The sequence below is a fragment of the Prosopis cineraria genome, unplaced genomic scaffold (genome assembly GCF_029017545.1).
Source record: "Prosopis cineraria cultivar Desert tree isolate PC_DT_omini unplaced genomic scaffold, ASM2901754v1 PC15, whole genome shotgun sequence".
Taxonomy (NCBI): Eukaryota; Viridiplantae; Streptophyta; class Magnoliopsida; order Fabales; family Fabaceae; genus Prosopis; species Prosopis cineraria.
In genome coordinates, this window is record NW_026555346.1 from 5,939,459 (window position 1) to 5,954,652 (window position 15,194).

A 15,194-nucleotide genomic window follows, 5' to 3' on the forward strand; every position below is an offset into this window, starting at 1 on the left:
TTTGAGCTCTTAGTTTTTAAAATATTAGAAACCACATGATATGTCTTTCACAAAGCGACTTTAAGAACATGAGAATGCGTGAAATTTTAAATCTGAAAAAATAATTTTTTTTGTTGGATGGTGTTACAAAACAAATATTGGTGGGCAGGCAGCCTCGTTGTCTTTGTAAGACTAGAAAAAGGCTGTCGAAAGGCGATTATTCAATTAAGAAAATTGGCGAAGGCCCATTGGAAGGCCATCAGCTCGAAGACTCAAAAGCACATGTCATGACAAGTCTATGGAGTATGGAAGGAAACAAAGGAAAGTAGAGATTTTTAATAATGTCAAATTTTAAAAAATAAAAAAATAGGGTTGAAAGTTTTTAATTAATTTTTAGAATGTTTCTATATTAAAATTTTATAACTTTCCTTATTCATTTTTTTTAAACAAAATTTATCAAAATTTTCTCTCCCTCTCTTCTTCATTTTAATTCCTTCTATCTCCTCCTGACAGTCTAGCCAAGCAAGGAAAGAGGGTATAAATGTTTGTTTTGATTTTATTTATAAATTATTTTTAATATATTTTATTAGAATTAACAAAAGCCTCATACATTTTATTTTAAAATTTAATAAGTTTTCATTCTTAACCGCAATGGGGACAATTTTTTTTTAATAATTTAATTTTTTAAGGTATAAATGTAAAGATTAACATAAAAAATAATGAAGTATCCTATGAACAATATCAAAACAAATCTTCTCTCTCTACTTTGTAAATAAGATCATGGGAGTATGTTTAAGGCCCTAGATACATTCAATGCATCACATCTTCTATGCCTTATTCAATAAAAACATGTTATGTCAAATGATTGTAAAAATAAATTGACTCTGTTATTGATGATGACAGAAAGAGAAAATATAAAAAGATTAATTAAAGAGACATTCTATTCTAAAATAAACTCATTAAAAGTAAGGACATGTAAGATTTTATTTAATTAAATTAATGCAATTTTATTGGACAGAATATAGATAACATGGTGTTGGATGCATGTAAAATTTCTCAAGATAAACATACATGTCTGCGTTAAAAATTTATGGGTTCTGAAATAATAAATTTGAGTTAAAAATATTTCAAAATAATTTTTTAGCACCAAGTCGTTTAATACTGAATATTAATTGTAAGGGCGAGGAAAGATTCACAGGCGGTAAATTTTCCTGCTGCAGATAAAATCCTCGTGTGGTTCAATGGAATTACAACTTAAAAAAACAAAAGGGAAAGAAACAACAACAATGCACTCTCCTATGTTTGGTTTGCATCAATCAATCTTCGTGGGAAGGCAAATTCCATGTTTCTTCATTGCTCCTGGAAAATGCTCCCCACCACCCTCCCCTTATAGCAAAAACCCACCGTCATCCCTCAGCTAGTGGCCGCTTCATCGCCTCTCACTGTAGTACGGAAAATGTATGGAAAGACGTGAGTGTTAATTGTGGTCTGGATAATTGTTATGTATGAAAAAATGTGAAAAAAAATAAATAAGTCATTTTCTATGATATTTAAAAATTGTTAACACACGTGATGTCATGTTTATGGATGGGAAGAGAATGCATAGATACGCCCGATGCGCACGGCAATTAAAGCTGTCGGGGTGCGGGTGCTGATGCTGATGCCATATTCATATGTTTGAATCCAAAACTAACTTGACAAGATTATTATCATTTTTCAAATATAAATTCTTCTATTAAAGTCAGACACAGTATGCGCCATGCAGTGCACTCACACGCATCATGTCATCCTGAAACTAGTTTATCTCTCCGGTAGGAAGACTTCAGTGATTGGCGCTAATTAGTCAATATTAAATGCATAAACAATACCGTGTTTTATTTTACCAAAACTCCCTGCAAATATATCTAACTAGTAACTGTTACTCCAATCCATGCTAACTAGTCGGTGGCTTGTTTTAATTTTCAATATAAAATTCAATTCATTTTATTTCATTTTATTTATTTTTTTTTTACTACTATCTGCTCTAGAGCGTGAGCTCGACAACTAGGGGGCTTAGGGCCGCTACTCCGAAGACATTTTAGACACGGCGAAATTGATTTGGAATAAATTATTATTCTTCTATCACACTACAGTACACGTGCAAATTGTGCCCTTCAATCACCCTCACATGATTGCCTCTTGAGCAGGGAATTTCAATATAAATAAACCGCATTCCCATTCATCCTCACACTTGTCCAAGCCAATATCATCATTCATGGCAATGGCATCGCAGAACCCTCCATTTTCAGACCTTGAAGCACTCCAAGACCCGCAACCTTGTGGCTTCTCCGCCAACCTGACCCGCAAACTGAGAGCCAACTTGGCTTTCCGTTCTAAATTGGCTGAACTGAATGGAGCCATGGGAGACCTTGGCACGTACATACCCATAGTACTGGCTCTCACTCTAGCCAGAGATCTCAACCTCGGCACTACATTGATTTTCACAGGCTTCTACAACTTCATCACCGGTGCTATTTATGGCGTTCCCATGCCTGTCCAGCCCATGAAGTCCATCGCCGCCGAGTCCCTCTCCAACCCCAGTTTCGCCGTGCCGGAGATCATGGCCTCCGGAATCTTGACCGGCGGGGTCTTGCTGCTGCTTGGCATAACCGGGTTGATGCGGCTGGTGTACAAGTTCATTCCTTTATGCGTTGTCAGGGGGATTCAGCTTGCGCAAGGCCTGTCCTTTGCTTTGACTGCTGTTAAATACGTCAGAAAGATTCAAGACTTGCCAAAGTCAAAGTCGTCAGGGAACCGAGGATGGCTTGGTTTGGACGGTCTGGTTTTGGCTCTTGTATGCGTTTGCTTTATTGTCATAGTGAACGGAGCTGGTGAACACCATCATGGCAGGGAAAGCACCACTTTGAATGACCAACAACACAAGGTGGAAGAAGAAGCAGCAGCAAGAATAAAGAGAAGAAGCAGAGTCAGAAACATAGTCTTCTCTCTTCCTTCAGCTTTCATAGTGTTTGTACTGGGCGTCATTCTGGCCTTCATCAGAAATCCCAAAATTGTGCATGACATCAACTTCGGACCATCCTCTTTTCAAGTGGTGAAAATTTCTGAACACTCATGGAAACAAGGCTTCATAAAGGGCACTATCCCTCAACTCCCATTATCAATTCTGAACTCAGTGATAGCAGTGTGCAAGCTATCATCAGATCTATTCCCAGAAAAGGAAGTTTCAGTGACATCAGTGTCTGTGACAGTGGGATTGATGAACTTAGTAGGGGGGTGGTTTGGGGCTATGCCAAGCTGTCATGGGGCAGGTGGGTTAGCAGGTCAATACAAGTTTGGTGGTAGGAGTGGAGGGTGTGTGGCTCTTCTGGGAGCAGCCAAATTAGTGCTAGGTTTGGTTCTGGGAAGCTCAATAACTCATATATTGAACCGATTTCCTGTGGGTATCTTGGGGGTGTTGCTTCTGTTTGCTGGGATAGAGCTAGCTATGGCAGCAAGGGATATGAACACCAAAGAGGATTCCTTTGTGATGCTCATTTGCACAGCAGTTTCACTGGTGGGTTCAAGTGCAGCACTCGGGTTCTTATGTGGAGTTACTGTTTTTCTTCTTCTCAAGCTAAGGAATTGGACAAAGGGTGACCCACTTTTAACCATTTGGATGCATGGAACCCCTTGATTACCTACTCAGACACAAAAACTTGTATTTATATATCTGGTGTTTTGGTATATATGATTAAATACTAGCCGGTTTGAGCTGTATACCAAAGATGTGGTATGTGAGAGATTGGGATAGTTTGTCGCCTGACGTCTGGAATTCAATGATTTAAGTCTCTAAGTAACCCAAAAAAGAAAAAAAAGTTAGAAATCTATTAAAATTTTAGACAGAGTTAATAAATTTTAATATTTTCTTCGGTTTTAATAAACATGTTAAAATTAACTTATAAATAAAATGGGGAAATAAACAATCAGATGGGAAATGGGTGGAAAATCTCCCGTGTTTTTTGGCAAAGAGGTCATTAAATGGTTTTGGTTGTGTTAATCAATTGCATCAGTATCCATTTGTGTGCATGATGTGGTGGGAGTGAGTGTGGATTCTTGTTGGCCAAGAGTAAAAGGGGGAAAGATTTTTTCTTTCAAGTCAGCGCACAACCACTAAGCCAAAAAGACGAGCTTGTTTCTCCACCATCAGCTAAAGAGAAGTCATCAATCAACCTGGAATGGAATATATATATATATATATCCCTTGAATTTTAAGATCAGATGCAAAACTGATAGTAATGGCCAAATCATGTGGCATGACGCCATTGCAATTCTTGGAATCCCCCAAAAACCAAGAATTTAAGCATTTTTAGCAGAGTTTTTCCCCCTCCTCTCAAATTCACTTTATCAACATTCTTCAGCTTTCACCCAATTCTCTGGCCTTGTAATGTAATCCCCGCTATCGCAGTGAAGAATAAGAATAAAGGTTGAAAGCCATCGAATTATTTGCCAAATCAATGATTCATCAACCACTTGTTCCTTCAAGCCAATATCACACCTGTATCATAATATCTACATTCATTATATTGAGTTTTGATGAATCTTTGTTGAATGCGAGTAAAATTATCTATCATATACTGAGGTTGATGCAAGTGACAGAAACTTCTGCTCTTAATCGAGAGGCATTTACATTTTTTTCCTCTATTTCTTGAGAAAGTCTCAATAAAATACAACCAAAATAATTTTACCAACATCATTTCCATCACCAAATATTTTGAAGTTTTATTTTCTACATTATTTTTTTGGTAGACATTTCGACGTCATGCATTTGAAAATTGTAATTTTTTAAGATGAAAGCGACAAGCCGAGTGCTTCAAAGTTCAAACATATGTAAATACATACATACTTACATACATATATAGATATATAAGATATAGTTTAACCAAGATAAAAAATATTAATTGAATCAGACAAAAAGGGGAAAAATGATGCCACAGACAAAAGTATGGGTACATCATCGATATATTTTATAAGGCCCGCGTATTGGAGTAAGAATAGCTCTTTTACTCGGAACCAGAATTAGTTCGGGCCTAAGCACTATAGGTGTTATTATTCTCCTCACTTTCATTGACGCCAAGGGACAGGATGCTAGAAAGAAAAAGGATAAAAACCTTGAAGCACTTGCTAACAAGACACAAACAGATATGGCGAGCATAAAATATAATAAATCACCGACAATAACATTACCCATTTGCCTTTACCTTTTTCGAGGGATACACTGCCTTGAGGCTCCACTCTGGAGCTGCAAACCTATTTGTCATGTCCCAATTTGGAGCTTGACTCATAATTGCAATTCACAAATCGGCCCCCACTTCATTGCATGCTCCTCGCAGGCATATAGTCGCTGGAATAGTGAAGGTTCAATCTGAAATAGTGCTGCTACTAAAAAGATTCTTCTATGTTAATCGATTTTTTTTTTTTTTGCCATGATTTATTATGCAAGGAATAGTTTATTACATGACGAGAGGCAAGGATAACGTCTTCGCAGTGAAATTATTTGCGAATACTCTTCCCCAAGATGATATTTCCATATCTAAATCGGCGTTATATTTCCTGAAGACAGAAACACAAAACTGATATTAGTGTACAGACGCAGTTAATCACGTAGCTGTCGAGAAAATCAGCTCTTCAGTGGACCCGTAGGTTTCTGTAGGAGCACAGGAGAAAATATTGATGGTCCCCAACATCATAATGCACACAAATTTCACATACCCTTCCCACGTTCAAAATCAAGATGTTAGCGAGGGAGTTAAGAGCTGAAGATGTACATGACCACTCTGCCGTAAAAAAGCAATTTCAGAACCAAATTCTAAGGCAAAGATTAAATATAGACCAGAAAGGCTATATCATGTTTACTTATAATACAAGATGATCGGATATTTACTATATGCTATATGACATAACCAATTCACTGCAGGACCAACACATTCTCAAGGCTTCCCTTCTCTCGGTCCATGTCGAACGATGCGATCGTCAAGTGAGCAACCACATTCACTGGGTCATGTATCACAGAAAACAGCAGAGATCCTTGCAAATCATGTGCCGGACTAATATTACCTAATCTCTGAAAAAAGGGCCGTATTTCCATTCAAAGTGTTTTCTTATTGGGCCCGTTTCTCTTCTCGTATCGCACGTTTGAACCTGAGGTTAATGAGAAAAAGCAGGAAGACGGGCAAAAGCCAAAAAAAGAAAAAATCTGTACAAATATTGACAGCCAAAATTCCATAGACCCATTAGCGGTGGTGAAACAGTCCTGAACTGCAGATCTTGACCTGGAGAAAGATCTGGCGGTCAGAGCTTGCTGAGTACGCTTTGAAGCAACAAAATCTCAGTCTCATTGCCCTCAGACCTCATGACTGAAGTTCACTACGTCTGGACATTAACAAAAGCGCACCACCATTGACAAAGTAAAAACCAGTCCCAAGTCTAGCCAAAAAAGAAGATAGAAGATAAAAAGTGGAATCTACTTACTCGCCTCTATGCAGCTCTGTTGTAAATTAAAGGAATCTATGACGTTGCCACAGTGTCAGATGTTTGTTGAGTCATCTACCTTCACCATTTGAGTCCTCAGAAGCTTTCATTGCTTCAGCAGTCATAAGAGCAGTCACAGCCTTGTGAATTGCTAGATCTGCTCTGTAGAGCAATCTTTGAGCCCTCTGTCTCTTTAACTTAGCCACGTTAAGTGCATGTTGAGCAGCACCTGAAGCGTCACGCAACTTATATTCATCATGGTCTGAAGCATCCAATTGTTCGATCCCATGCCTGTAAGAGCTATCTAATTTGTACTGCCTGTGGCCTGACCAGTCATAACTAAAATTCCGATTACCAACCCCACTTCTATTTCCGGACATTCTGTGACTGTGACTGTGACTCTGACTGTGACAGGCCATCATCTGTGAATCATCATGATATATAAATGACCCAGATTTTTTTGACTTGCTCCTGTTAAGTTTGGGTACTCTATTTCTATCATACCCATCATTGCTCAATGAAAAATATCCCATGCTGTCAGCATCCCGTGATGAGAAAACCCTTGGTGAGGTAAGTGAAATCGGGGAATCATCCAAAGAGTCAAAATTGTGGCCTAGGTATGCGAGCTTTTCATCACTAAACACAAAGCCATTCATTCTTCTTCCTGAGAGAACAACATTCAGGTATAAGGAAAAGGTTTGTTATATGTTAATGATATTATAGTATTGGAATCAGCATGGGGAAAAAAAAACTCACCAAAATTGTGTAAACCATCCTGTTCACCTAGTATGCTGTTTGTATGCCCAGAAACTGAAAATTTTTTTTGTGATCGATGTTTTGATCCTTTATTTGGTACTTCCAAACCCCTTGGTTTTAAACAGAAAGCAAACATCGGTGGCTTCTCCAAAGCTGCAACCTTATCTAGGCATCCATAAGAAGTGGGAATACTATTCTTGTTTATGGCTACTTCCCACTCTCTTACTTCTTGTTGATATCTTTCCCACAGAGGAGGCTGAGCAAAGCATAAAATGTAGAGATTATATCTCAGCAAAGTAATAATCAGATAACGATCATGCAAACAAGAAATATAACAATATAGGTCTGTGGGAGTTGATAGAAGTCGGGATGTAATTTGGGTGATAAAATAGATAATTAAACAAGGCCATCACACTTCAATGTTTTAACTAATGAATAAAATAAAAAACTTAACCAACCAAAGGAATTCAAATATATAAATAATTTTTACTAGTATAAACAAGGAGCACAACCCCTCTGAGCATTCAAAAAAGGTGACGTGTAGAAGCATACCCCAAACATCAATCCTCTGTAACGCAATCATATTGCAGCAGCTCATGCAAGCATTTAATCAATGGAATAAAAAATATCTTTCAAATGATCGACAACCCACAAAAACAACCAGATTTGAGGATGTTACCACCCACAACCACATAATGCCAGGTACACGAGCATTTACAATATAATTTCACACAATCACAAGCATCTTATTTCCTTGACTTTTTTTCTATTAATTAATTCTAGGCTAGGGCAAAAGGAGTAGCTGTCAAATTCTTTAAAAGTCTGATCTTCTGGAGATTTTGGTGTTTACAAATGGAATACCATACCAGAATTTTTAATCAGGAGTTTTCCATCCACCTGTATCTTTGGTGAGACAGTTGTTTTCTTGATTTCCTCTACATCAGCAGATAGCTTTAGGGGATGCTCTTACTAAATTGAGAGCCACTACCGAGCCTAAACTTCTTAACTTCACTTTTTTTGCACCTTCCATCACTTTATAAAGTGTACAAGTTAATTCATAAGTTTCAACCTCCTTTCGCACTCCCCACATGAAACAATTCTCCTTATTTACCTCTCTTGGGGTAATCTATTATTTTATATTCAGTCACTAAACGGTACCAAAAAAAGACAAAGTCCTGAAAAGTAATAAATAAACGCATGGATAAGATTGATAATTTGGAAAGTACCTGAAAATGCCGTACTAAAGTCATTCCCTTGTGCTGCCTTCTCTGCTGCCAATGCTCATAGATGGTTTTGACTAAAAACAAGGGCCCAACATCGCCCATGATTTCCTCTATTTCATTGGGTGTAAACTGGTCACGTTGTCGAGAGTATGCAGCCTTCTCAAACATGTCCATTATCTTCTCAAACATATCTGAAATTCCCTCCAAGCTACTGTTGCCCTTTTCAGAATTCTGAATGTTTGAAATCCACTGCTCATCCTCACTGTCCATGTCATACAAGACCCGAGAAGGATTTAAAGCCATATCAACATCTGTTTCAACTTGTTGAAAATAGTTTGAGCCACGAACGAATGCAACTTCAGGCCCATTGTCATTTTCCTCGATCAAACGAACACCAGGAATAGGTATATTTTTAACTGAAGCAGCACGGAGATTCCGATTGTAGCATTCTTCATGCATCTCCTTGAAAAGGGCCCACTGGCTCCTATCAGTAAATTCCAAGGTCCAATTCTTCCCTCCTTTCCACATCATAGCATGAGTGTAACGATTTGTTGATCCTGGCTGCAGAAACTGATGTGCTTTATACGAATACCTAGTAATCCCTGAAAATTTTACAGAAAGTTTCCACTCATTATGATCAAACAGCTCAAGTACAACTTGGGCTCCAGATTCTCTCCACCCTCTATCACCAACCGTAATCAAAACATTTGCATCACAAGATAAAGAGTCCAAATCCTTTTCAGGTCCTCTAGCTACATCTGATGACTTCTTTTCATTAGCCTTTCTAATTCTCTTGTGAGGAAACCCCTTCGGATTAGTGTTTCTGTGCTTTGAACTGAAATCATACCCAGCAAAAGGCAGTGAGTATGACACTTGTGTTCGTGGCTTCTTGGGTCCATTACTGAAACCATTGTGTAAAGAGTCAGCATTTCCACCAGACCACCCCTGTGATGGCAAGCCAGATGATGAGGAACAATTTCTGTTTCGATGCCAAGAACTTCTGGCAGCAGTTGATTTGGGGCTTGGAGTGGCACATTCATTTACATTCCAACACAAATCAGGAGAATCATGAGCACTGTGCAAATCACCATTCACAGGTTTCCTGATTTGATCAAGTGAAGGAATTTGAACATTAAGGTGTCCCAGAAAAGAATGGGGAACCTCATCAGCCTTATCTTTGTCAATTGACGAGCTCAAAGGTAAAGAAATTAGTTCTAACCCAGAATTATGGGATTGCCACTCCTGTAACTGAGTAGAACTAAGCATCTCAGAATCAGGGGTACCAGAAATGCTGCCAGCACTAAGACCAATGTTCTGGCAATTACGAGAGGCACAAGCAACACCATTTGACAAAGTCATCATATCTTTCTTTAAACTAATTTCTGCATTGCAGTGAGAGACATCATCGATGCTAGAGTAGCCATTTTCCTGATCATCTACTGATGAATGATCACAGAAGCTTAAATGATTTACCGACCGCTCCATCAGCAACTTGAGATGCAAACTAAGAAAAAAAGTAGGTGCAGCAGCAAAAGAAAGAGCAAATAGTGGATGCTTCCTCTTGCCATAAACAGAAGACCGGCCAGCATCAACGGGAGTGAAGTCTGTGGAAATTCCCATAATCCCCATCCTTGTCCTCTTGGGCACGACCTGTTCAAGTAAATGTTACACAATTCCACTTAATATAATCCCAACATAAATCAACTTGACATGAATTTTAAACCTTAGAAGTTTTGACAGGATAATATGTTTAACTGTAACAATTCATGTTAAACATTGAGGGCAAAGAATAAATTGATAAATTCAATATCAAATATTTAGAGAAAAGAGAGATATGTAATTAGAAATCAGAAATATTAAGGAAGTACCTTGAATGAGGAGGGCTTGCCCTTGATGGTAGTAATAGGCAACTTGCTTAACCCATTTTGAAGTGCCTGGATGTTATCATATGTGCATTCAGAGATATGGAGGCGTTTACTGAGCAGGCAATACCTCTGAAGTTTAGAATCCAAATACATCCACTCTGAACTCTGTAATCTAGAGAAGTTGTAGAATGCAAACACAACCTGCCTCTTGACATTGTCCACACCTGAAAACCTGAATCTAATAGATGTAACAGGTAGTTGCATGTCAACATACTTCCCTTGCTCAGCAGATTCAAGAAATACCCTAAGGATCATAAAGACAAAGGCTGCAGCCATCTTCAAGCAGCCTTCAAACAATAGAAACCGCAAACCGACCACATTATCAACAAAAAGCATTTCCAAATGAACTCTTGGCCACTTCATCATAACTACACCATACTGAAGAAGCGATACAGCATGAAGCAACCACAAGCTCTCCAATTCATAATTCAGCACCGATCTTATTGGAAGGTTTGTGTCAAGTTTAAATGCTGTTGACTCCAAGTCCAAAAATCCTATTTCTGATACACCACCCGCATTGTAAGTGAAGCATAAAGGCCCATTGGTGTCAAACATTTTATTGTCAGGTTCTTTTACATCACTTAGCCTGCCAACCAAAGAATCAAAGAAAACAGAACCAGGGGAAGGTATGATAACAGGTTCTCCTTCAGACACATGAGGTGACATTGGAGTTAACCTGCGAAACCGCCTTCTAAAGTAAACAATAGGCATTTTACCATCTTTAGAACAAGTAGCATTTTCTGATGAGGGCTTCTCTGTAAAATTATCACCTAATTTATCCAACAATACAGAATCACTGGATGCATTGCTCTTACCTCCCCACAAGGAACTCTTAGGTACTCCCTCCACTCTAGCAGGCTCTTCATACAATAATGAAGAGGCTGATTTCAAAGGTGTAACAGAAATTCTCTGTTTTTTGACACCAGTAAAAGAAGATTTAACCCGATTAGAAGATCGAGCCAGCCAAGAAATTATAGGCTCTGAGTCCATGAAGCTTTCACCGCAATTATCATCCTCTGTAATCAATTTTCTTTGTCTTTCTTTTTGGGACTTGCTTCCTTTTCGCTGAACAGAACTACTTTTCATTGCAGATCTTTTATGGCCTGCATTTCCTGGAACTTCACTGGGAAGTAACAAGAGTTTGAACCTCTCAGTTTGGAGATTAATCCATTCTTCATCTCGATCATCATATTTAATATGGTGAAGTTTCTTTGATTTGTCATAGTCATTGACAATGCCATAGTACCAACTCTGGTCTAACGGCCAAAACACCTTTATTCTCTGGTTCAAAACCCAATATGCATCCAGATCATCCAAGAAAATCTCATAAAAATGACGCCTCTTCCGGGCACTACCCTTTTCTTTGTGTTGTTTCCTTGGCCTCAAGACCCTGCCTGCAGCGTCAACTGACGTTGAGTCTGAACCTGGCAGAGACTTTGACCTGCATCTTACAACATTTCGACCAGAAGATAATAAGATGGATATACCATTTTCTGATGGCAACATAGAAGAATTGCCACTAGCAGAAAACCCAGTACATCTAGGATCAAACCTTGATGATAGCATCCTTGCTGCATTCTCCTCGAGATTCTCATCATCATCGTCCTTCAAATTACCAGATAGTCTACTACTTCTGGTCACAGTTCCAGCCTCCATGGGAACACTATCTGGAGCTAAAATCTTTCGCTTCCTGTCCATTTTCCTTGACATCTTTCCAGAGTCACGACCATTTACAACAGCATAACAGGAAGAGTCTTCATTTCCCTTGAAACGCTGAACTGAATTTGAATCACTACTCATGTTTTCTTTAAATTCATCAATATCCTGTTTAAACATTGAAGACTCAACACCATGGGCCAAATCATCCTTGATCAGTTCAGGCATTTGATCACCATGGCCACTTTTACTGCTAGTCTGCCCAGACAGATTTTGTCCTCGACCAGTTCCAAATTTCTTCCGCCTCACAAGACCCCTCTTTCGTTTGGGGATATGAACAACATTATCACCAAAATCAAGTGAAACTCTATAAAACCCATTACTGCTGCTTAGTCTCTGATTCAGACCCGATTGCAATTCACAAGAATCCTTCACATCAGAACTTGGCCCAACGCAACATTCCCCATCAACAACCTTTTTAGTGTTACCATCAGCATTTTCTAAGCTATTCAGAGACATTTCTTTTCTAATCTTCTTTTTCTGGTTCGTTTTCCGATCACCGTCCTCATGACTACTACCTTGCCTCTTCAAGTTTTTCTTAGGAGTCTTTTTTGGCACTTTTAGATTATATAAACTTTTAAGATCCAGTGATCTCGATTTTTTGGGAATTGCAATGCCATGGGAATTCTCTGTTCTATCTTCCATTAACAACTATCAGTATAGACGCCCAGGACGAAATTTTCCGAATTTCACATTCCATTATACATTCCTGTAAACGTTTTACAGATCTGTAACGCCAACTTGATGAAAAATCACAAATATTCCTCCAACCAACACAAACTAAGGCCATAGACAATGTCCAATGCACTGGGCAGATTTCATTGAACAGCACGAGAAATGTAAATCGCAAAATTATAATGCATTACATACCTCAACCGACACGCCACGAATACGAAGTAATCGTTTCTTCCAACGAATCATGAAGATCACTGTAATGAATCATGGGTTAGGGCTTGAATCTCACAACTGGGAATTGAAACCCTAAAAGAGCCCATTGAGTGTGAAATTAAATTTCCGATAATTCCGATTCCTCTGTTTTTTTTTAAAAAAAAAATATATATTTTTTTTTTTTACCGCGAGAGACGGACAAACAACTAGGGCTTCGGGAGTCGGTGTTCAGATCGAAAATAACAAAGCATGAACGGATTGAAATGGAAAATAGTTCGAAAGTCGAAACTATGAAGAATTTTTTAGATTCTATGCGTGGGAGGGTGCGGTCCGTTGGATTGAAAATGTTGGCATGGGTCACGTCTTTTCCGTCGAGGTACACAAGGAACGGCCCAGATGTAAACTTTCTCCTCCGAGCTGCGGAATAGATGTTAACGGCTAGGATTCGACGCTTTTAGATGAGGGGGTAATTCAAGTTGTCTGGAAGCTGTAAGCCTGCAACTGGCTTGGGCGAAAAGATTAGGCAATTTTAATAAATAAACACCCCCTCCGTTCAAATGTGAGATATTTTTTTAAAAATCAGATATTAAAAGATATAAATTATTTTTAATTTTTGAAGTGTAATTAATATTTTTTTAAATATTCTTATTAATGAATAATTTTATATTTATTATAGGGTGTTTAATATAGATACATATAAAAAAAATAGAGTTAGTTTGAAAGTAAGTAATTACTTTATTGAAATATGAGATTCGGTTAAAAGTGTCTTATATTTTTTAATGGAGTGAGTAGTTAATTGATTTAATTAATGGATATAGTGATGTATTATTATAAACCATAAAATTTAGAGTACGATATTTACAAATGATAAACAGTACCGCTTGTCGCACCCGGAAAAATGCGACACGGACGGCGAGCGAGCGGAGGTCCCGGCCTTCGCGGCGAGAACCGGATCGAATGAGAAGTCACCACCGAGATTTTGAGGTAAATCTCAGGAAACCGATTAATGGAGGATAAGGGTGGTCTGCGAAATTAGAGAATGGGTTCGGGAGTCGATTGAGTGTAGGAGAGGTGTTAGGCATCCCACAACACCCGTTCGTCAAAACGATTACCTGAAGTTTGTTATGTTCTATTAATATGGTTTTATAATTATTTTAATTATCCCTTTTAGATTCATGTGTTTCAAAAATGATAAGAATTAAGTGAGAGATGTTTATTTATTTACGAGGGATGACGGACTTGACTCAGAATCTGACTCTGAGGCCTACGTACCCTGTGATGGGGATCGAAGTCCACGTAGTTCGAGCTTAAAAGTTTGTTAATGAAAATATTTTTTTAAGAGAAATTAATTAGAAATAATTCACCATTTTGCAAATAAAACAATTTCTGAAATTTTGATATGTGTGTTTTAAATTGCAAGAAGTAATTTAATTTTAATTATTTTCTCAATTTTTGAATTTCAAATTAAAGAAAAGAAAAGGGTTTAAAATTATTATTATTATTTTTTATTTTATGATTGAGGATTTAATTGTAGTGCCTGCAAAACCTTATTGGTTCATCCGGCAATGCAATAGCAATAAATATCTGCGGAGATTCTGAAATCTCATACGATAAAAGAGTTTTGCCATTTAATTTATTTATTTATATTATTATGTATATTGTTAAGTGTTAATAATAATTTTAAGTGTGTGTATATATGTTTCAAAGAAACTTAATCATCATACCTGCAAAGCCTTATTAGCTTGTACGGTAATATGATTATCCCTAATATTTGTGGAGATTTCAAAATCTCACACGATAAAGGAATTAAATTTAATTAATTGATTTAATTAATTATATAATATATATGTATATATATGTTTTAAAAACTAAATTGTTATATCTGCAGAGTCTTATTGACTCATACGATAATACGATGATCTTAAAAGCCTACGGAGATTCAAAAATCTCACATGACTAAAAGATATAATTGGTAAATATGGTTACAATTTAAATACATTAATTTAGTTAATTAAGTTTCTTAAATTGTGTATTATATGATTATTTGTAAAAATCATTTGTTTATCATAGAAATTGATAATCACTACATCTGCGAGGACTTATTATCCCCACGATGATGTAATTAATTTAAATCTCTATAAAGATTCTTGAAATCTCATAAGAGACTTAAATAAATTATTAATCTGGGTTATAAAAAAAG

At 37.4% G+C, this 15,194-nt stretch overlaps 2 protein-coding genes across 4 annotated transcripts; one reads left to right on the top strand and one right to left on the bottom strand.

Annotated features, from left to right (window-relative positions):
- Positions 1-2,205: 2,205 nt before the first annotated feature.
- On the top strand, positions 2,206-3,781 carry LOC129294801 (molybdate transporter 1-like). The gene has a single exon (XM_054933294.1). The coding sequence runs from the start codon at positions 2,234-2,236 to the stop codon at positions 3,650-3,652; it is 1,419 nt and encodes a 472-aa protein (XP_054789269.1). The 5' UTR covers positions 2,206-2,233; the 3' UTR covers positions 3,653-3,781.
- A 1,920-nt stretch (positions 3,782-5,701) lies between these two features.
- On the bottom strand, positions 5,702-13,253 carry LOC129294799 (uncharacterized). 3 transcript variants are annotated; one of them, XM_054933292.1, is made up of 6 exons: positions 12,977-13,252; positions 10,334-12,815; positions 8,469-10,115; positions 7,243-7,498; positions 6,487-7,150; positions 5,702-6,387 (listed from the first exon to the last, which is right to left on the bottom strand). In XM_054933292.1, the coding sequence occupies exons 2-5, from the start codon at positions 12,749-12,751 to the stop codon at positions 6,558-6,560; spliced, it is 4,914 nt and encodes a 1,637-aa protein (XP_054789267.1). In that variant the 5' UTR covers positions 12,752-12,815; positions 12,977-13,252; the 3' UTR covers positions 5,702-6,387; positions 6,487-6,557. The 3 variants fall into 3 exon arrangements, with proteins under 3 accessions (XP_054789267.1, XP_054789268.1, XP_054789266.1); XM_054933293.1 differs by having other exon boundaries at positions 6,491-7,150; positions 10,334-13,253; XM_054933291.1 differs by having other exon boundaries at positions 10,334-13,252.
- Between the last annotated feature and the right edge of the window lie 1,941 nt (positions 13,254-15,194).

Excerpts from the sequence above, each read along its gene's own strand:
- LOC129294801 (XM_054933294.1), top strand. The coding sequence starts at position 2,234 with ATGGCAATGGCATCGCAGAACCCTCCATTTTCAGACCTTGAAGCACTC.
- LOC129294799 (XM_054933293.1), bottom strand. The coding sequence starts at position 12,751 with ATGGAAGATAGAACAGAGAATTCCCATGGCATTGCAATTCCCAAAAAA. Across the intron at positions 10,116-10,333 it reads GCAAGCCCTCCTCATTCAAG|GTCGTGCCCAAGAGGACAAG; the intron begins GTACTTCCTTAA and ends TTACTTGAACAG. Across the intron at positions 7,151-7,242 it reads GGATGGTTTACACAATTTTG|GAAGAAGAATGAATGGCTTT; the intron begins GTGAGTTTTTTT and ends TTGTTCTCTCAG.